Source organism: Hyperoodon ampullatus (genome assembly GCF_949752795.1).
Source record: "Hyperoodon ampullatus genome assembly, chromosome: 10".
NCBI lineage: Eukaryota > Metazoa > Chordata > Mammalia > Artiodactyla > Ziphiidae > Hyperoodon > Hyperoodon ampullatus.
The window spans coordinates 7,416,598-7,438,384 of NC_136923.1; the positions used below are offsets into that span (position 1 = coordinate 7,416,598).

Here is a 21,787-nt window from a genome sequence, read left to right on the forward strand (position 1 = left end):
ACATAATAATTGCTTAAAGTAAACATAAGAGGTAAAGAGAAATTGGGTGGTAGTAAAAAAGGGACAGGGTCCCAGGCATTGTTTGTGGGATAGGAGAGGCCCGAGCCATTGGTGGTCGAGAGGAAAGAGGCAGCGGGAAGCAGAGGAGGTGGGGTCTGGGCGGGAGATGGTTGTGGGAGGGTCGTGACCTTAGCCTGGAAGAGAGGCTCGTCCAGACGGGGGCTGGAGAGGAGGAGGAGGGAAGATGGCGGGGATGTGGCTGTATTTATGGGGGCTGGGCTGTGGAACTGGTGGCCATCGGGCCTGGGGCTCAATTTTCTCCTTGTGGGAGAAGACAGGTCTGAAGTGGGCGGGTCTAGGCTGTTCCCCAGGGAAGGCCTAGCACACCTGCGCCACGCCTGCTCTGGAGCCCAGGGGGTGGGCCAGCTGAGGAAGACCCACGGGGAGAGCCAGCCTCAAGGCTCCGGTGGGAAGCTGCTGACGCCTCAGGAAGGAGCCCCACCGCAGGCACTTGGGGCCAGCAGCTGGGCCGGCCGCCCCATGACAGCCCCCTGTCCACTCACTGTCCCCAGGACTCCCCTCTGAAGGCCGTGCAGATGCTATGGGTGAACCTCATCATGGACACGTTCGCCTCGCTGGCGCTGGCCACCGAGCCCCCCACGGAGGCCCTGCTTCTGAGGAAGCCGTACGGCCGCAACAAGCCCCTCATCTCGCGGACCATGATGAAGAACATCCTGGGCCACGCCGTCTACCAGCTGACCCTCATCTTCACCCTGCTGTTTGTTGGTGAGTCCCCCACCCTGCCCACCGGGGACGCCATGGCCCAGACCCAGTGCTCTGGATTCACAGCTGCCTGCCTGTTTGCTGGTGAGGTAATGGAGGCCTAGGGAGGTGACGTTAGTTGCTCAGGGTCACACAGCAAATCTTGGATAGAGACTGGCCCTGCCCCAGGTCTGGCTGACTCCAAAGCCAGGGATTTTTCCACTGATGACAGCTCCAGACACTGTGTACACAGTGCAAGGTGGTGCCTCACGCCAGCCCCACAGGAGCCTGCAGCTCTAGGGGGAGTGACCAGCCCCTTCTCTCATTGCTCCCACACTTGGAAGGATCCCCACCACGCCATCCTCAGAAAAGAGCCGCATGCCTGCCTACCCGCCAGCTGTTTCCACAACACTTCTATTTAGGACCCTCTACCACCAACCCCCATGACAATGAGGGCACCGAGCACAGAGAGGGGAGGTGACTTGCCCAAGGGCACGCAGCCGGTCTGAGGTGGCACCCTAGCTGGTTCTAAGACTGGCCTGGCTTCCAGGGTGCTTCAGAGATGATCCGGGCAAAGCCCACCCCTGGCACCTGGAGAGGCCAAGAGGCGGGCAGGAGCTGGCCCACAGCCGCACGGCAGGTTGGGGCCAGCTTGGAGTCCCCAGAGCCTCTCTGAGCTGGGTTTTCAATGCCAACGAGCCTTTGCCCTCAAAGCCCAGATGGGGATGGGGCACGATCCCATTCCTCAAAGTGCAGTTCCCTTCCGTTGTGTTGGCAGCGCGGTTGCAAAGATGATCATGAAAAGCCTTGGAGGATGTTTGGGGAATGCAGGATTAGTAGAGCCTCGGAGAAAGCTGTCAGGCTGGGGAGAGAGGGGGCGTGGTGGGCTCCTGCTTTACTCGCTGGCTTCCCCACTTGAGCGCCTGCTCTGGGTGGTCCTGGACTCAGCTAGATCCTCACACTCAGAAAACCCCACAAGCCCTCCCAGCACCAGCTCATGCAGCTTTGCAAAAGGACGCAGGATGGCATCAGGCATGCCGTGGGTGGGTGTCCACACAGCAGCCCGGGGCTGTGTCCCCCACACACCGCCACGTGGCAGCTCCTGTGACAGAGAATTAGGCCACCTGGGTGAGTCCAGAGCCAGCCTGGCCTGGAAGCTCCAGCCTCCATGCAGGAACTGGTCTCTCCTGTAACAGCCCCTTGCGCTTCCAGAGGTCTCAGCAAGGACGTGCTCAGTTACAAGCAGAAAGACTTTTGGGGGGCACCCAAAGCTGTGGTCTCCCGCCAGGTATTCCGAGGTCACTCTACGACCTCCCAGTCCGGATGAGTTTGCCAACCAGGGGTTGCTTTTTATAAGCCCTGTCGCCTTGTAGCACAGCTGGCCTCCCACCTTTATCAGATTTCTGCAGAAAAAGTGGAAGAAAGTCCACCCAAGGCCTTTCTCCCCTAGAGGAGAAAGGGTTTTGTTACCCCTTCACTTACACCCCACAGCTCAGGCCCACCTGTCCCCCAGTGTCCAGAGAGCACCTCCCGCATCTGGGTGACCCACCCGGCTGCTCAGAAGAGGCCCCCACGCAGGGCCAGGCGTCCCCCCAGCTCCATCCCTCAGCCCGGCTCCCGCCCTCTCGGCTTGGCAGGCGAGAAGATGTTCCAGATCGACAGCGGGAGGAATGCACCCCTGCACTCGCCGCCCTCCGAGCACTACACCATCATCTTCAACACCTTCGTCATGATGCAGCTCTTCAACGAGATCAACGCCCGCAAGATCCACGGCGAGCGCAACGTCTTCGACGGCATCTTCCGGAACCCCATCTTCTGCACCATTGTGCTGGGCACCTTCACCATCCAGGTACCAGGCCCCCACCCTGACCTGGCCGGGGTGGGCAGAGGGCAGCGGGCAGCCGGGGCCCCTCAGCAGTGCCCTGAGAGCCCAGACCTCCGAGCTGGCCCCTGATGGCCTGTCCCTCTGTCTCTCTCTCTGCTCCCTGTGACCTCCAGATAGTGATTGTGCAGTTTGGTGGGAAACCGTTCAGCTGCTCTCCGCTGCAGCTGGACCAGTGGATGTGGTGCATATTCATCGGGTTAGGAGAGCTCGTCTGGGGCCAGGTGAGTGCTGGGGGAGCTGCAGGAGGGGCCTCTCAGCAGGGGAAGGGAAAGCGTGCTGGACGGGGAATCCAGGAGCCCCAGGAATGGGTCATGGCTCCTCCATGGATTAGCTGTCTGGCCCCGGGCAAGGGCCTCCCCGTCTCTGGGGACCGGAGCAATGGGGGGTTGGCCCAGGTCTCGAATGCTGGTCATTTGGGTATCGCCACTGTGATTTTTGCTTCTGTCTATACACCCCGCGGATCCTGTTATTTACTTGATACTCTCTTTTAATCACATCTGTTTTTCTAACTGAAGTTTATTTCAAAAGGTAACATATTACAGATATGATTGGAAAATCAGTATCACTTGTCATAAACAGAAGCTAACAAAAAAAAATGTAACAAGCACGATGTTATTAAAGTCTAACTAGATGCCATGGCCAGCCAAGGCTCAGAGCTCGAAGCCGGCTTGTTGTAAAGAGCATTAGTAGGTGCTGTGACACCAAGCAGAGGCTCCTTCAGAGAGCTCAGAGGGAACATAAGAGGGGCAAACCCTGCTGCATCACAGTGCTGTGTCTGCAGCCATCTGTGGCCCTCCCCAGCTTCGGGGAACCCTGGGCTGGATCCTCTCTAGAGGCCCTTCTAGCCGTGACCCCAGAACGTTCTCCCACCAGGCACATGCACACACACACGCACACACACCATCATGGAACTCACAGCTTGCAGCTCAAAGACGCCTGACCAGGACATGGTACCCGGAGCTGGATCCAGGCAGTGGGGGCCCCAACAGGCCTAAGACGTTGGTCTTGCCTTCAAGCTGTTCCCAGTCTAGAGTGGGAAATTCCAGTGAGAGAAATGAACTAGAAGGTAAAGAATAAAATTTAGTTTCACTCAGAACAATCTTCTTTAAACTTTGGAGCTTCTTTGGAGAGTTGATAAGCTAGATTTGACTTAACAATGCCATTCCTTGGGCACCCTCAGGGCCTGGGCATCTTTGTCCCACTGGACAATCCCTCAGGGAGCCCTCGGCGTCTGGATGAGCAGGTTCCTAACACCTAAGGAAGATGCCAATGGGCAAGGCCCACCTTAAACCCCCGGGGAACCCCTGAGAGTGTGCAGGGAAGCCCCTGTCAGTCCCTAGAGGAGATGTCAGGGGCCTCTGACCTCTGCCACCTCAGCTTTCCCACAGGGCCTGCCGCTCAGGCCTCAGCCCCAGGACAAGCCCTTTGGAGGAAGAGTAAGAACAAAGGCGTATCCCCCTCCCACTTTGCCTTCCCTTTCCGGGAGGGCAGCCATTCCAAGAGTCCCAGGATTGACTGCCCCCAAGGCACGCAAGCTCTGAGCCCCTGTTGCCCAGGGTTGGGCACCCCAGGACCCAGTGACCTCAGGAAGAATAAGCCAGAGACCTGAGGGCCAGTGACTTAGACACACCATCTCCAACTCTGAGAACTGTTCCCAGCTTTCCAGATGGGAAAGCCGGAGCTCAGAGAGGTTAAATGACTTGCCCAAAGTCACAGGACTTGTAAGGTCTGGGGTATCCAAAGTCACACGTGTCCAACTCCCCAGATTTCCCACGATTTCCCCCTGCCTCTGGATGAGTGAGTGAATTAAGAAGCAAATTAAAAAGAAATCTAAAGATTGACTTGAGGAAGGGGTGAGACGAGTTAAGGAGTGAGTCGAACGTCACTAGGTCAGTGGGTAAGAAGAGCAGGAGGGAGGTGGGGAGGCCGACCCCTCCGCTGACAGCCGGGCCCCTTGCAGGTCATCGCCACCATCCCGACCAGCAGGCTCAAGTTCCTCAAGGAGGCGGGCAGGCTCACGCAGAAGGAGGAGATCCCGGAGGAGGAGCTGAACGAGGACGTGGAGGAGATAGACCACGCCGAGCGAGAGCTGCGGCGGGGCCAGATCCTGTGGTTCCGAGGCCTGAACCGGATCCAGACCCAGGTACAGGCGGCTCCTGGGGCTGGGCCCGTGCCTGGCGGGGTGGGTGGTGATGGGGATGAGGGGGTGTGGGTGGGCCCAGACCCGCTCTCGCCATCTCACCAGCCTCCGGTGCACCCATGTTCCCCACACACACACTGCGTGGCTGCTGAAGAGCGGCCTCCTTGGGAAGGCCCCACCTCCCTGTCCACCTGGCCGGGGTCGGACTGGGGTCACACCCACTGTGGGCTTTGGGGCGGGGGGCAGGGGGTGCCCCTAAGGTGGAGGAGGGGTGACCCTGAGGGCCGAGGTGAGTGAGGGGCTCCTGTCAGGGTTGCTGGGGCGCCGCCAGGAGGGTCAGGCGAAGCTGGAGACTGATCCACGTGAGGCCAGGATGGCAGCTTCAGGCCGGGGTGGGCCCCAGATTCTCCCAGCCACGTGGTCAGGCCTGCGGTGCGGGCTTGTGCACATGCACATACATCTTCCTCCACGGGGGGGCTTCAGACACTCTCCTAGCCCCCACTGGGGCATTGAGTCAGTTCTGGGGACCAAAGCTTGGTTTTCCACACACACACCACACGCACGCACACACACCCCAAGGACACACATGTAGAGCACACATGCGGGATGTGTGTCCGGCCAGAAGCAGGTCTCTGCCTCAGAACAGGACTGCGTGGCCACCACGTGACACACGCCACGAACATGCAGCCCCCGTGTTCCCACACGGCCCCTCTCCCTGGGTCAGGGTTGCAGTTCTCGGGGTGCTTTCACAGCCCTGTAGGATGAGGAACAGAAGGACCAGGAAATCGAGAGAGGCTCAGTCTCCTGCCCAGCCAGCCTGGGACAGCTGTGCTGGGACGTTCATGGCCACCCTGCCCCCGTCACGCTCTGGGAAGTGCGTCAGGGCCCCCCACCTTGGGCCTGCGGTCCTGCAGTCCTACGTGGCCTACCGCTGCATTTCCACCTAGTGCAACAAAAACAGGTCGCTTGGGCTGCCTCACACCCTACAGGGACTGTCCCAAACATTATCTCATGGGCCTTCCCAGCCCCCTGAGAGGTCAGTGTGCCCCGCACCTAGTTTTAGGGGTAGCCGAGGTTCAGGAGACAGCCCTTTCTGGGCGCTGGGTCGGGGAGCAGGTTGCAGACCCAGAGCCTCCTGACAGACAGCAGTCTGGGCTCCGGGACTAGCTCTCCGGGTAGCCCCCATCCCCCACTTCCCAGGCGAGCCTGGCAGCTCTCAGCACACACACAGCCCTGGTGCTGTCACCAGCCTGGCCACAAAGCCTTTGAGGAGGACAATGGGACTGTAGTTTCTTGAGTGAGCACGAGTCCTATCTAGCCTGACTCTTACGGACCACTAAGTGGGCCAGTGCTTTGCCCCTCACAGCTAACCCTGCCAGGTAGGTGGCATTGCCCCTTCTGAAGGACAAGGAACTGCCGCCGGGCAGTGACTTGCCCAAGGCCGTCTAGCTCATAAGTGATAGAGCTGGGGTCTGGGCCAGGGTCTGTCCACCCCAGAGCTCCCAGCACACCACTGTGGCTCCACGCCTGGTCCCAAGGGCTGAGCACCCCCTCTGCCTCCAAACACCATGTTTAACGCCCCACCCGCGGCCACCAGCCCAGCCCATTGGCCCCTGAGTCACTAGAGCAGGACCAAGGCCGGGCCCCTGTGGCTCCCCCCTCAACCGGGCCCTGGGGACCCCAGGTGCCCGAGCTGAGCAGACGTCTCTCAGAGCCTTGGATCGTGCCTGGTATTGTCGTTTTGGTTTAAGTGGCGTGCTGTCTTGCCGTGGCTGCGGCTGTCCTCGTGGCCTGGCGCCTGTCAGTCGTGTAGCTGTCGTGTCCATTCTTTTCGCAACTTGTCTCGTTCTCTCCTCCGTTGCAGATTGAAGTAGTCAATACTTTCAAGAGCGGGGCCTCCTTTCAGGGAGCCCTGCGGAGACAATCCTCCGTCACCAGCCAGAGCCAGGACGTAGCCAATCTCTCTAGCCCTAGTCGCGTGTCGTTGTCCAATGCTCTTTCCTCTCCGACCAGCCTTCCTCCTGCTGCAGCTGGGCGTGAGTGTGAATCCTTACCGCCTCGGGTGCCACCGCCGCCAGCGCCGGGCGGGCAGGAGGGCAGGGGCCGGGGCGCCAGGGACTCGGGGGGCAGGAGGTCGTGATTAGGCCCAGGGGGCTGAGGGGCCCCGGCCATTGAGGAGAGTCCCAGGCGGTCAGCAGACCACAGCCAGGCACGGGGTGGCAGTCCCTTAGCGGGTCAGGGTCGGCTGGGGTCAGGGTCAGGGGTTATGACCAGGCAGTCATGGGGTCGTGAGGGTCACAAGTAGTCAAAAAGTCTGAGTCAGTCAAAGGATCACCGTCGGTCAGGGAGGTTTCAGTGATCGAATGTCACAGTCCCCCACAGGGTCACAGTGGCCAAGGGGGAGCAGTCAGCTGGGGGGCGTGGAGCATCCCAATCAGTGTAGGGTCATACCCGGTCAGGAAAAGCCTGGCTCGTGAGGGCCAGGGTCAGAGTTGGCCAGGAGATCACAGTCTTGCAGTCGAAGTCAGGCCAAGGGTTACTGTGGGTCAAGGGAGGAAAGGCTCTGAGGGGTCACAGTCAGCCACAGTGAGGTCCAGCCCAGAGGGGTCACTGTAGATCAGAGGTCACAGTTGGTCAGGGGACCCAGGCCCCCAAGGAGATCACAGCCCGGAGGCCCTGTACCCAGTAGTTCAGCCCCTTCTGCCCTCTCTCCTTGTACATCTGATAGCACCAGCTACCTTACACACACTTCTCCCTGCAGCAGGGCTTGGAGCACAGCGAAGGCCTGAGCCCTTCCTGGAAGGGACAAGGCTCCTGACCATTCCACTTGACCTCAGGTAGAGCACAGTGGGGGTCTCATCTTGGCTGGCTGACAGCAGGCCCGAGGGACCCAGTCTAACCTGTGGCTTCCTCCTTCCTCATTGGAGGGACACCTGGGACTCCAACCCCCTCCCTCACCTCCCTCCCCCGAGCTCATCTCCTCACACCAGGGCTTCTGACCCAAGTTTCTCAACTCTGGCCTTGTCTAGATCTTTATGAACCCCCCATGGCTCCAGGCCCCAGAGGGCACAAGGAGTTTCTATTTACCGCCTGCCTCCCTTCCCTGTCTCTAGTCAGCCCCTCCTAAACCACGAGGGAGCTGCAGTCTGGTCCTCTCAAGTTGTCTGTTCACTCACCCAGCCCTTGGGCTTCTTTGATGAGACTCCAGGCTTCATCTCTTGATACTTTATAAGGTGCCTCTACCCCCCTCCCAAGCACAGAACACCCAAAACACACATCTCTGCCACCGGGCAGGAGAGGACCATGTGCTGGGTGAGAATGATGCCATCTGAGCCCTTGGACAAGAGGCGCGAGCCACAGGTTGCTGTCGGTGGCGTGTGCTCACGTCCCACGACCTTTCCGTGGGTGCAGTCCTACCAAGTCCACAAAATGACAGGGAGGATGCAGAAACGGGGGAAAGCCCCTGTGCTCGTTCATCAGCACGAAAACACAGCGATGGGGAGGCCAGACGAGCCAAGGTGAAGTGAGGCCCTGTTTGAGCGGATGGTGTCTGAGTCACGTTCCCATGAGGCACTGTCACCGGCAAGTCACTGCCAGGCTTTCTCAGAGCAGGAGATGCTTTGTTCCCACTCACTCCCGCTCCACACAGAGAGCCCTCGCCTCGGTGGGAGGCCCGTGCCCAGCTGCCCTACTGCTGTGTCAGCCGAGTTCCAGCCTTGCTCAGCGCTGCCTCCGGTCGTGAAGTGCAGAGACCAGAAGTGCTCAGGGCTGGAGAGCCACCTGGGGAAAGGATCTCTTCCTCTCGGGGTTCCCACTGCCCCCCCATTGCCTCCTGCATCCCTCCGGCCGACCTGACTGCCAGAAGGTGGCCTCCGGGTCCAGGCCCAGTTCTTCGTCCTCCCTGGTTCGGCCTCTTTCTGGCAGCGTGGTGCCTCACCCAGGCCAACACGGAGCTCACGGCACTCCTGGGCACCTGCAGCCTCTCCCTTGGTTAGGCCCCGCACCTTAGCTCTTCCGGTCTCGAAGAAAGAGCGCAGTCATCTTGAACCTTTTCTTCTGTCCTTTATAAAACCATGCAATAAGGCCAGTCCTGTGACACTTGGTTCTCAACACTTTTCCTTCAGAGAAATGCCCATTTCTGCCTGCCCTTTGCTTCCTATCTCTAAGCCAATCTCCTTCTAGCCCAGATTAATCCCTTTATCCCATGGTGACCCAACTTTGGAACAGCCTTTGAGAAGGATGCTATAGGCCTTGCCCATGACCCATCATTTTCTCAGAGGACCCAAAGGGGCTGATCAAGCATGACTCCCTCACCCAAGTGCCGTCTTGCCTCTCCCTCAGGCATCGTGCCTCCTTAGGAATCTTGCATTCCTACCTGCAATTGTAGAATCCAGCCTGTAATTCTGGGTCCCTTCTGGGACCCTTTCATGGGGTCTCAAAAAAAGCCTGACCACCCCCTTACTCAAGGGTACTGGTTCCAAAATGGATCACAGCCTCTGTGGTTTCAACAGACACATTTTGGTCAACACGGTCACGATGTGAAATATCCCCTAGTTCCTCCTTTGCTTGAATAGTTTGTATAGCAATGTCACCTCCTCTGGTCTCCAAGGACTCTGAGAGCCCTCCAGATACCAGGCAGGGTCCCTACAGAAGCCAAAAGGCTTTCTTCCCACAGGGTGTGAAGCAGGGGCCCAGGAAGTAAGAGAAGGGGTCCCCGATGGGGTGGGTGGAGAGGTGGGCTCCCCCCACCCCCTGCCTCCTCCGAGCAGGATCTTCTTCCCAGGATTCTCCAGTAAAGTAGGGTGCCTGTTGAGTTGAAAACACCTGGGCTCTCTGTGCCCTGGAAAGAGTCAAACCACTGTCCTTTGGGCTATCAGGAGTGACCACCAAGTCCTGGGGCAGGGTGGCGTGTGCATGGCTGACTTCTGACTCATGACTTGGGGTGAGGAACCCCCCAACACATCACACATCCCTCCCTCAGCACCACTGTGAGGCGGAGGGCCCCAGGCAGACAGATACCATGCGGTGGCAGGACAGTCTGTCTGGTCAGACTGGCATTGGAATGATCTGGAGGAAACTCTGCTCCACTGCCTTGCTTTCCTCTTCTGACTTACTCAAAAGCGAGTTTCTTTTTTTCTCCCAGAAGCTTTAATGGCACACCCCTAATGCCTTATACTTGAGCCTCACCTCAAATTTTCCAAAGCAGTTCAGCACATCCTTCACTCCACATATACCTCACAACTGAAATGTGAAGAGGGGGGAGCTGCCAGTACCTCCATTTAACTGAGCAAGACCCCGAGGCTCAGAGAAGTGAACTGACTTGGCCAAGATCACACAGTATGTAAGTGACAAGAGATCTGACTCCAAAGTCCCTCATTTTTCTCACCACCCACACCACTTCCCAGATAAGCCCACAGACCTAGAGCCCACAGAGGTTGAATTTCCACTGTGGAACCAGTACCCACTCCTACAGCCTCATCCAGTGAAAAGGAGCCAATCCTCTGGGGTCTAGAAGGCCAGGGAAGCTCTTTCTCTGCTTGAGTTTCCACCAGCCTGGTAGGGACTGAGAAGAGAGGCATCTTCCCATCGGTGACCAGGAACAGAATTAGCATTTAGCTCTTAGATCCAAGGCCAAGCTACAGGGCTCCTCTCTCTTATTGCCACAAATTCCTAACCCATCTCAAGCTACCTTTGTATTTAGCAAGTTCATAGCACGCTCCACGTTCATGAGTGAAGGTCCTGTTCCTTCAAACCAACCAGGCCCAGAGCATCAGACTCCTAACCCCAGACCAGCCACTTTCTGGACGCCGTACCCTGCTAGATAGGGCATCCCCCATCCCACTCCCCCTTCAGATTCCCGGTTCTGAGGACTGCTAGGGCAAGGAGTTTGCATCTCTTAGGGGGAGAAGTGAAGAAGAAGGGAAGGAAAGGAAGCTGGACCTCTCATTAGCATTCTGGTAGCTAACTTAGTGCAACCTTGGGTTGGCGAGAAAATGGCTTGCTTCTGGGGGGGAGTCCAGACCTCTCCGCTGTCTGAATATTCCATGTGTTTGTTTCCCTAGAGGGCTAGAGAACCCTGGACACAGAGTTCAGCAAGAGAGAGTGAAATTAAAAGAGGTTGTGAGTCTTTAACCTTGAGCCTGAAATGAATGTGAATCAATCCCAGACTCTTGGCTTCCTTGAAGCCGGGTAAACATTCGAGTATGTCGAACCCGCCCCGGACCGGGGCCCATGCATTTCCTCAGAGCCACCGACAACGGGCATGGGGTTCCCCACCCGCTTTGTGCTGATGGAACCAAAACGTCTGAAAGCCCACAGACCGAGGCCCTTTCTCTCTTCCCCCTCATCCCACGCCCCAGTGCAGCTCATGCCAGCAAGGCCCATCGCCAGGGCAGGCAGGGAGGGGAGATGGAAGAGCTTTTTTTTCTTCCCATACTTTTTTCCATTTCAGCCGCGAGAGATCCGAAGTGGAGACTTGAGATGGCCGTGGCGGGGTGTCCCGAAAAGTCTTGTCCCCACAGTCTTGTCCAGAGCAGTTCATTCTTTCTGTTGTCTCCATTCCAGGGGGAGGGCGAGGGGCCTACATTTCATTGTGTGTCATCCCCCCCCCCCCGCGTTGTCAGTCACACGACAGGGTCCTGCCACCATCCCTCCTCCTCCACCAGGCGCTCCCGGCTGGCATCTTATTGCAATTCAGCCAGGCTCTGGGCTGAGCAGCTACGATGATCATTATTATTCCCATTTTACAGTTAAGAAAACTGAGGCCTGCAACATCTTTTTTGTTGTTGTTTTCACGTAATCAAGGGAGTAATGGCCCAGTTATCAAGAGATCAGAATATTGAATAATCTCTACAGAGCCACAAATAGGGAATCCAGGGAGAAAGAAACCTCAGAGCAGCCAAATGGCCATCACGGAGGACCAGCACTAATGCATGGCGTCTGGCTGGCTCTCGCTTGGCACCTGATGCCTCTTACCGAAAGCAGGATTCCACCAGGCAGGTTTCCCTGGAGTCCCCTGCCCATAGCACATAAGAAGGAGAGGGGACAGACATGCTTTTGAGAAGACAAGGGAAAGTCAGAACTAGTAAGTGATGGCTGACAGCAAAGGAGAAAAACTTAAAAAAAAAAAATCAAAACTGTAGGGGTCTTACACAAGACCAAGAAGGCTTATTGACAAACTTAAATTCTTCTCTGTGTTCTCTAAATTAAAAGGCAGAGGAGCTTATGATGTGCTTTAGAAAGACTCCTCTCTGAAACAGTCAAGCAAACCCTGAGCTGTGACACTTAAAACCATTAGCCACAGTCACTGTGAAAATTCACTCCCATGGACAGGGCTTTCCACCCTGAGCCCCACCAACGAGCTACCTCTGGGTTTAGCTCCGCAAATCCTGGGACCACAAGGGCCTCCCCACAACTGCCCTGTCCAGTCCCCTGTCCCCCTACAGGCCTGTGATATGGGGGAGGGAAGGCCAGACGGCCGGCCGCAGCACCCCGGCCGCCTCGGCTGAGCCTCTGCTCCTTGGAAGCATGGATACTGCCTTGCTTTCCCCGCCACTGGCTCCACTCTGAGTTGGGGCTGGGAAGAGAGGAGGAGGCGCCTTTGTCCCAAGTCCCATCGGCCCCTTGAGATGGCAGGCTTGGCTCCCCCTCCCAGGAGTCCAGAGAAGGGATGCCTCTCTTCAAAGTGAGGGTCCGGTTCCTGTGCACCCTGTGAGGCGGGACAGGGGACGGCCAGGCCGGTGGTGTGGCTCGCCCGCGGTCAAGGCACCCAAAGTGGCAGAGCCCGGACGCAGACTCGGGTCTTCCCGACTCTGGATCCAGTGCTCCGCCCACTGGCCTGGACGACTCAGCGTCCAGCCTCCTTCCCTTCTTCAGGGAACCCAGCTTCCAACTGAGACACAGAAAATGAAAGAACTTGCTGTTTTGTGGCTCAGTTCCACACCCTCTTAGAATCCCACCCAGGGCCTGGGTTTGGCCCTCTGATTCTGGCCTCGTTTTTTGGTATTGTGTTTTCAAAGCACAAATAAAGAAAGGAGGCAAAAACCCCAGGAAATAAGGGACCCCAAAGCCAACTCCAATGAGTGGCCAGGGCTTTGAGTCTATACTCGAGTGTTTACCTCCCAAATGCATGAAGGGAAGAAACGTTGGGTACAAACGACCTCCATTCACATTGTCCAGGCTTCCAAGTGTAGCCGCGTGTCGTCTTTGTGTGCCGTGTGGCTCCCGACCACCCCCACCCCCCCGCCCCGTAGCATGCTCGTGCCCCTGAACGTCATCAGTCGCCGCTGCCATCGTGCTTTCTGGCTGCCTCTGCTCTGCACCCCAGAAAGCCCCGAGTTGGCTTCGGTTTGCTTTGCTGCTTCGGTTGGATGTTGCCCTTCTCTGTTTGGCCCTCGTGTGTCCCTTCTCATCCCGGCTCATCCAACCGTCTCTCCTTCCTGTTCCTTTTCTGTTTGTGACACGTTATCTGTTCCATGTCGTGTGGTTTCTTAACCGCGTGTGGTTTTTCTAAGATTAATTTTTTACAAATAAATAGCCTCTCCTCCTTCCTCCTTTATTCCCACCTGGTCCCGCTCCCCTTCTGCATGGTCGAACCTCTGCTCTACAGTTAACAAGGCTCAGTCTCTCACTAGGTCTGGGTGCCCGCTGGAGTGGACTAAGCTTCCTCTAACCACTGTTTCCCATCATCGCTACGATGGGCCTTCCTTCCTCCTGTCCTAATACTGTAGTCTTTACCCAAACCCAAGCCATTTTAAAAACCTCACGGATGAACACAACCTAAATCCCCGCTTCCGTTCCTCCCTCTCCTCTCCGTGCTCATGACACCCAGCGACTGTGGATTCCAGCCACCTGCTGTGCCCGAACCCCCTCTCCCCACCCACCCCTCCTCCGAGCCCCCCAGAGCTTGGCCGCCGGCCCCCCTGGGGGCAGTGCTCCTCACCCCCGTGCTTCCCTTGCAGATCCGCGTCGTGAAGGCGTTCCGTAGCTCTCTCTATGAAGGTCTAGAAAAGCCTGAGTCTCGAACCTCCATCCATAATTTCATGGCTCATCCCGAATTCCGGGTCGAAGATTCACAGCCCCACATCCCCCTCATCGACGACACCGACCTGGAAGAAGACGCCGCGCTCAAGCGGAACTCGAGCCCGCCGTCCTCGCTCAACAAGAACAACAGCGCCATCGACAGCGGGATCAACCTGACGACCGACACGAGCAAATCAGCTACCTCTTCAAGTCCAGGGAGCCCCATCCACAGCCTGGAGACGTCGCTTTAGCTGAGGACCCCGCCACCACCCACCTCCCGGGCAGCCACCCGTCCAGGCACCCGACTCACCCAAGCAGCAACGAGCAACAGCAGGAAACCAAATACTGGCGAGAAAACCGTTTCCACCCAACAGACCCTTTTTCTGGCTGCGATGCTGTTTGAACTCTTTTTCACTTTGAGGCGAGGGCGGGATCTCCTCCGGGGGCTTAAGGGAGTGAGCGGTTTTTTCCCAGAACTAGCCCTTCCTGGCTCCCACCCGACATGGACCAGCCATGCACCCGCCCGGCGCCATGTCCCCTGCATGAATGTACTGTACACTTCCGGTCCTCCCCTTGTTTGGTTTTTCGGGGGTTGGGGAGGGGGGGTTTTTTGTTTGTTTGTTTGTTTTCTTAGGCGGGAACTGCAGACAGACTCTTTTCTGAGACTATTTATCCAATCCACCGGTCTGTGAGTTTTTGAAATGCTTGCGCAGCATGGTCTCAGTTGTATAGGTTAATTTAACAACTTTTTGAAATTGCAGAGCTTAACTCGCCTAGTAAATTTGCACCAATGGAACCGAAGAACTTCAGACACTCACAAGGTTATATCCATTTCTTTGTATCTATATCAACGTATACTTCCCCAAGACTGTATACGTCCATATAGATAGGTAGATATATATGTGTCTATATATATATATATATATATATATATATGTATATATACACACATGGATATATAAAGTTTCTTTGCCGGCATGTTGCCTTGTTTCTGCTTAAATTGCTCTATTTTAACTTATTTATGTCCTAAAAGAAGAATGTAATTTGTTTACAAACCTGTAGATATCGTCTTCGGCTATTTGTACGGTTTAAGAACACTGGTGGCTGAGATGCTATAAAAACAGCTCAGCCTGATAGACACCTCCCTGGATTGCATCCTTGATGTTTTACGATAGCCATGCTCTGATTTTTGCCTGCTACTTCCGTTCAATAATGTCACTACCGAGGGAGGCTCAGGCAGAAGCCAAATGTTAGCGAGTATCCATCCTGAGGGGTCCAACAGCGTGCTCCGTAGACAAAGGGGGAGGAGGAGAGAAGTCTTCCTGGGCTCAAAGCACTGATGGCCAGCCCGGCCCCAGGGTGACAGGGTTGGCAAAGCACTGGGTGAAGACTTTCCTCTCAATGAAACTCACTTGAGTTTACTAAGAGCATTTCAAACAGAGATTCTCTCTGGCGCTGTCTGTACAGAGAGTGAGGTAGTTTTGCAATATTATAAATGCTATTGTGTTGATTTTTTTTTTCAGTTAGTAATTTAGAGGCTTATTTCCTTATAAATTGCAGCAAGTGAGCTGTTGGCATATTGGATGAGAATCATTATGGCTTGCTGCTTTTATTTTTATTTTTGAAGAAGAATAGCCTTTTTCTCTGCACTATTTAGATCCGAACGAACCTTATGACGTGTATATTGAGATGTATTCAGTGTGATTTTTTTAAACCAAATTGTCTTCCTGTAGTCGCAATATATACTGTAGCCTTTGAACAGCAAGTCTTGCTTTCCCAGACAGAAAGCCATTCTGAAACCCTACAGTATCACAGGTGAGAAAAGGTGGTTATTTTTTCCCTGAGACAATAACAGCACTAGTAATCCCACTTAAATAAGAGCTTATTTAATTGTATGTCAGCCTCTTAACTGCTAAGCACTTTGTGGGTATCAGCTTTTTTCATAAAAGAACTTTTGTATTTAATACAAAGTTTGCTTTGAGACTTTTCAGCATACGATCTTTTTCCATAAACTTGTACAGTGCAAAAGACATTTTGAATACCATGATCGATGATGTCCCATGCTTCAAGGAAAACCAAACGCTTCTGCCTCGCTTGCGAAATGCATTCTTCACACTGACCCTTCCCACAGTTGCTCTGTGTCCACCCGGGCCCTTCCCTTCTCCAGGCCCAGAGAATTCTTCCACAAACAAGATGAGAGCCACTCGGGAAAAGAGCCATAGTCAGCTGGGAGGGCCTGCGTCTGGATGGCTGTGGAGAAACCCGAGGGTTGAGGATCCCAAGTCAGCCCACCCACCTGGCAAAACCTTCCTGGAAGGAGGACCTTCTGTGCGCAAGAGCATCTCCTGAATGTCGTGAAGAAATATCTCTGAATGTACCCAGCAGAGAAAACTGCATCCCCCGAGGGGTGACCACCCTCAGATATGCTTATTGGATTCCAAGACCAATACCACCAATACCGCCCACTGTTCTCCTCAGAGAAAGGAAGACCCGCTCCTGTAAAACCTGGGGCAGCTTTGGAACGTGGTGTCTTTTGTAGTTTCCTTTTTCAAGGTTCTCCATCTCCCGCTTTGTTCCAACCTTGTGTCTGTGACCTCATTCCATGACACCAGGAAAGCCCCGCTTGCACACCACGCTCCCTGCTCATTTGGAGCCAGGACGCAAGGGAAGCAGGAGGGGTCTCCCCTAGTGGGACCCAGCCCAGGGGAGAGGGAGCCATGGAAGCTACCGAGAATGCCCCACGTCAGTGTTGGTCTTTTCTTGTCAGGAATGATGGATGCTCACACACACACACACACACACACACACACACACACACACCCTCACCCTCACACTTGCACACACACATCCACACACACAGGAAATGATTGGTTTGTCAGAACTCCCTGTAGTACATAAAGCTTGCACTCGGCGTCCTATATCTAGCAGCATGGGGTACGTTTGGCAGTTCACCCCATTAGGGGGTAAATAATTTATGACCATTCATCTGTTTTTATGAATTTTTTTATCTAGACAATAACTGTAAATAAAGAACTCACCATCTCTGTTCATTTAATACTATGCAATGGTGATGCTTTCAATTGCTGACTCTTCTTACTCCGCAGTATGGTTCTGAAATGTCTGTGGTCTTAAAAAAAAAAAAAAAAGGCTAAAACCAACATCAAACAGAGCATAGTAAATATATACTCTGTAATGTATACTTTTTGCTGGTTTTGGACTGCACCATCCCCTCAGCTTCTTGTCTGCCCTCTGGACAGGGGCTCCAGGAGAAGGTAGCAGATTCAGTTCCAAGGTCTAAGCTCACCAATCTGTCTCCCCCTAACAGATGACGGAAGAGCAGGGGACCCATTCAACGAGTCACCCACCTTTGGAGGTGGACAGGGAGGAAACTGAAGAGTTTTCTTCCCTAACTCAGCAGCAGCCTGGGTTGCTCCCACCAGCCCCCCCACCATAGCCCCTTGCCCCCTTGTCCCAACCAGAGCAGAGAGTGGACAAGAAGGAGGGCCCCCTGCTTCTGAGACCAGACCAATGATAGTGACTGCACTGGGACAAGGACCCTGGACCTGTCTCAGCCCGGACGTCCCAGTTATTGAACAGATGCTCTTCCCCAACTGTGCTGAAATTCCCCCTTTACCACATCCTGACAGCTCAGAGAGACTTGGGTCTATTTCTGGAATATCTCCTCTGTTCCCTTATCTGGGTGTCTCATCTGGCACCAACCACACAGTTTTAATTATTGTCACTTTATATAATGTTTCATTATGTGGTGGGATAAATACCCTTTGCTTTTTTTTTTTTTTTTTTTTTTTACAAAATTTCCTGGTTATTCTCACATCTATTCCTCCAGGTAAACTTAAAATTTTGCTGAGTCCTGCATCCTCCTGCCCTCCTCTCACTCCAAATATTGGGCCCTTTCATTGTAGGTGCAAACATCTTCCCACCATTGTAAGCACTGTCCACCCCAGCTCACTAAATAGCCCTCTAAGGAGAAATAAAAAGGGCATCCTGAATCTTGAGGGAAGCCAGATAGTCCTCCCATCATCTCACCTGTCCCCTAAGCCAGGGTGTCGTTAGGAGAGGCCATCAAGCCCCCACCCAATCTCAGTATGGGACCCAAAGTCACCCACCTTGGCTGTGCTGAGGTGGACCCTCCATCTGCCCTGGTCCAGGTGAGAAAGAGGGGTCTCTCCCAGACCTGGAGCTACCAGAATGTGGAGCCCAGTTACCAATTCTCCTCATGGAGAAATGTTTATTCCTATATCCCTTTCCTGAAGTATTTTGGTGGGGGGAGGGTCACCTCTTGCTCTTTATTCACAGTTTTCAGCAGTTGCGATGCGTCCTTTGGGACGCAGCAATCTCTTGCCTGGACCTTCTCACCACCCTGATGACTCCCCCTAGTGGTTCTGGCTCTACTTACAGGAGGCTGTCAAACGCACCCTGTGACGTGCCTCCCACACAAAACTCTCTCCGTAGGGTCCGAGATCCCACCACTAGAAGATGGGGGGTGGGGTGGAGATGGGTTGCGTTTCTCTGAAGGCTTCTGGGTCCTCCAGAGCCAAGGCTGAAATCAAGCAACAGCAGAAAATCCCCAGGTCTTTCCCAAGTTCCAAAGCAAGCTCTCCTGATTTTGATGTAACGATCCTGTTCACCCAAGTGGGGGGAGGGGGAATCCCAGGCCCTGGGCATCAGCCATCACCCCCTCCACGGAAAACAAGGTCTTTAAGGCTGCTTTGGGACTGCCCTTCTTGGCTCCCTCAGTCTGTTTTGTAACGCCTGTGGTGCTCTCCCTGCTCACCTTTCCTCTCGGGGCAGGGGTGGTGGGGAGTTAGTCGCCACACTTTGCTAACTCTTGTGTGCACGTATTTTATACCAGAGTAGCGAGGAAATGGTGCCGCCTCCAGCTTCCACGAGCTACCCGGGCTCTGGGGGGCTCTGGGAAAATCGGGGCTGGGAAGTGACTGTGCTCTTATTGTACACTCTTGATTTCTCTGTATCTCTGGCTTGTGCTCTTTGTAATTAATGGGATTTGTCTGCCTTTTCAACACTATACTGAGCAATAACAATAAATGCACACGTGGAAATGCAGACACAGTACACATCACAAGGCCTTTTTCCGTGGGACAGCTGGGTCCCCACCCTCCGTGGATTTGAACTCAGAGGGAAACCCAAGTGCCTGGGAGGGAAAGGCACTTTGCTCAAGGGTGCATGGCTCAGGGGTGGTCTCTCTCCTTCCGCCGAGTCACACCTTTTGAACAGTCACCGTTTGAGGGAGGCAAGTTCAGCTTGCCATGAGTCGTTAACCCTCCATGAGGAACAGCTGACAATCCCAGAGGGCAAGACTCTGGGGGAAGAGGCCTCAGGAGGATGAAGAAGAGGTGGAGGTTCAGGGTCTGGGAGGTCAGGGCACAAATTAGGGAAAGCATTTTTAGCTTTGGGGTCTGGGACTAACCGGAGGGAGCTGATGGGAGATGTGGACAAAGGATGTAGGTGGCATCCCCCACTGGGGACAGGGGGATGCAGAAGGGACCCTGGCACACTGAATCTGAACTTTGCACACCTCTGGTGGACATCAGCAAAGAACGAGAATGTGCCCAGACCAAGAGACAGTCCCAATGTTGGTTCAAAGGTTGATGGTTGCACATGCATGCACGCATGTGCACGTACACACACACACACACATACACACACACACACTAAAACCCAGCTCTTCTCAGGGAAAACTGATCCCCAGATCAAGCACTGTAGGCCCAAGCACTTCCAAACCCAAACCCAGTTTCACATCCAAAGGTCCATTTACTCCCAAGATCAACCTTCCAGAGGAGGCATTATTACAATTCCCACTTAACAGAAGAGGAGATCGCAGCTCAGAGAGGAGAAGGGTGTGCCCACCTAGTAAGTAGGGGATACAGTATTGATACCTCACAGTCTTGATGCCAGAATCAGCACTCAAAACTTTTCAGTTCCACCAGCAAATACTTTAATGAACAGGATAACAGTTCCACTGTTTGTCCCAAATCCTCAATCTCTCCAACTTCAATGCCTACACCAGGGAATTCTTTAAATAACAACTATGCCCCATGCATTGTGTTTGTATTATATCTAACGTGTCATTGTCCCCACTTTCTACTGGAGGAAAGTGAGGCTCAGAAAGAAGTGATATGATTTTATCACCCAGAGAATCAGTAGTACATCTACAGATCTGAGATCAGGGGATGTCCCTTGAAGAACAGGAGACCCAAGGGCCCCTCCCACTTTGTTCCCTGCAGTATTTCCACCATAAGCACCACCCCTCACACCCCTGCAATCTTTTTCCATTAGAGGGAAATTATGGGTCTTGAAAGCTGGGGTGGGGGTGGAGGGTGAGTTGCTACCCGGAGGCCCAGCCCTGAGTTCTGTAAGACCCCACTCCCTGACACCCTCTCCAAAGCTCCTCGATGGTCTGGATCTATCACACCCTCTGAGCCTTAACATCGTCCCTCCAGCAGTGACCATCTCCTGCTAGGACTCTTCCCTCCAGTTTCAAGAGGGGAAACAGGGATTTTGACTCAACCAAGGGAAGCCTAGACTCCATCCTGGGTCACTCAACTCCTTAAAGCCATGAGAGGTCAAGGGCTGCCAGACCACGTGTGGCTGAGGGGAGCCCCCAGGCTCTGTCCAGCTGTACAGCATTCTCACTGTGCCGATGTGAAGCCAGGGACCTGGGGGTTGGGGAAACTGGCGATTGGGTCCTGGGCTCTACCTGCGGGAGTCTGGCTGAGATCCTTCCTTGCCTGGGGAATCTACCTGATGGGCCAGACTCACAGGATCCCAGAGCTATGAGGAAGGGGCAGTTTGAAGGCATGGGTCCTCTGGCCTGGAGAGGGCAGGGCGAGAGGCTCAGCCTCTGGCTAGGGGGTTATTCCCTGGGCTTCTTTGCCCCTGGTCCCAGCCTTGGGTCCTGAGGAGAGACTGACAAGGAAGCACTAAAACCAGTCTGGCCACTACTCCCAAAATTAGTCATCCTAAATTGTTCACCATAAGGCCAGTCGCACCCAGAACCGCAGAGAGGTGGGTGGAGGTGTAGTTACGTATGAGTCCCTTTTTTCATGTATGGCTCTCAGGAAAAGGGAAGGGTTGGTCACGAAAGAAGACAGGTTAGAGCTTCAGATTTCAAGTTCCGGACCTGGGTCGCCTGGAAAACGAGAGTCCCACCCCTTTGGTCTAGAGCGTTACGCACGGAGAAGGGGAGGGGCCGTGGGAAGGCTTGGCACCGCCCCAGAAAGGGCGGAACCTTCGTGCGAGCGGAGCGCGCTGCTGCCCGGAGGCTCCTGCGCCCGGGCCAGACGGCCTGCTAGCCCGGCACCGGAAGTGAGCTGTTCTGAGGCGCCGCCGGGGCCTGCCACGTCCGCGGCCTTGAGCTGCCGCTGCCGGTGCTGCTGCCGCTGCCGCTGCCGCCGCCGCCGCCGCAACCATGGTGAGTGCCGGGGCCGTAGTCGCGGCCCTCCCGGGTTCCTCGCCGCGCTAAGTTTCAAGCCCCGAGCTGGAGCCGTTCAGCTCTCCCGCACCGCTTCGGGTCTGGGGGGCTCTGGCCCTGCCCGTCCGGACCTTTCTGAGGGGGAGGCCAGGCGGAGGCCGCGGAACCTCCCAGAACTCTGCGGGCCGCGTCTCCTGCTTCTTTTCCTTCTCTGTCCCCAACAATTGAAAACAAAACCCCAAACACCGTTGGAGCTACTGTGGCCTGAGCCCTTAGTAGGTTCCAAGCATTGTTCCTAATCTCAGCCTACTAACAGCCCCATGAAGTCGGGGCTGTTATTATCGACCTTTGACAAATGAGGAAGCTGGAGGTTCAGAGAGGTGAAGCCTCTTGCACAGGGAACAAGTGGCAGAGCTGAGATTCAAACCCTCACAACCATTCCCTTCTCCCACCTCCCACCTCCCGCCTCTCCCAGCAGAGATGTTTGTGGAACAGGTGCTTAGCCCAGGGCCCCGAGGTATGACGG

The 21,787-nt window shown here is 55.0% G+C and overlaps 2 protein-coding genes across 10 annotated transcripts in view; both read left to right on the plus strand.

The window, feature by feature from the left end:
• ATP2B2 (ATPase plasma membrane Ca2+ transporting 2) overlaps positions 1-14,059 on the plus strand; it is a gene marked incomplete at both ends in the record, with an annotated part of 107,570 nt that extends 93,511 nt beyond the window's left edge. For 7 of the 9 annotated variants that reach the window (XM_079712369.1, XM_079712370.1, XM_079712372.1 and 4 more), the window contains 5 exons: positions 573-786; positions 2,400-2,611; positions 2,761-2,868; positions 4,608-4,790; positions 13,748-14,059. In XM_079712369.1, the coding sequence (XP_079568495.1) occupies positions 573-786; positions 2,400-2,611; positions 2,761-2,868; positions 4,608-4,790; positions 13,748-14,059 (1,029 nt within the window). Of the gene's footprint in view, positions 1-572; positions 787-2,399; positions 2,612-2,760; positions 2,869-4,607; positions 4,791-6,651; positions 6,828-10,849; positions 10,905-13,747 lie in introns of all 9 variants that reach the window. The other 2 variants (XM_079712368.1, XM_079712376.1) reach the window with 2 other exon arrangements.
• A 2,466-nt stretch (positions 14,060-16,525) lies between these two features.
• Positions 16,526-21,787, plus strand: part of SEC13 (SEC13 homolog, nuclear pore and COPII coat complex component) — a gene marked incomplete at its 5' end in the record, with an annotated part of 54,202 nt that continues 48,940 nt past the window's right edge. The window contains 4 exon segments of the mRNA XM_079714080.1: positions 16,526-16,550; positions 21,013-21,167; positions 21,169-21,201; positions 21,205-21,261. Of these exon segments, the coding sequence (XP_079570206.1) occupies positions 16,526-16,550; positions 21,013-21,167; positions 21,169-21,201; positions 21,205-21,261 (270 nt within the window).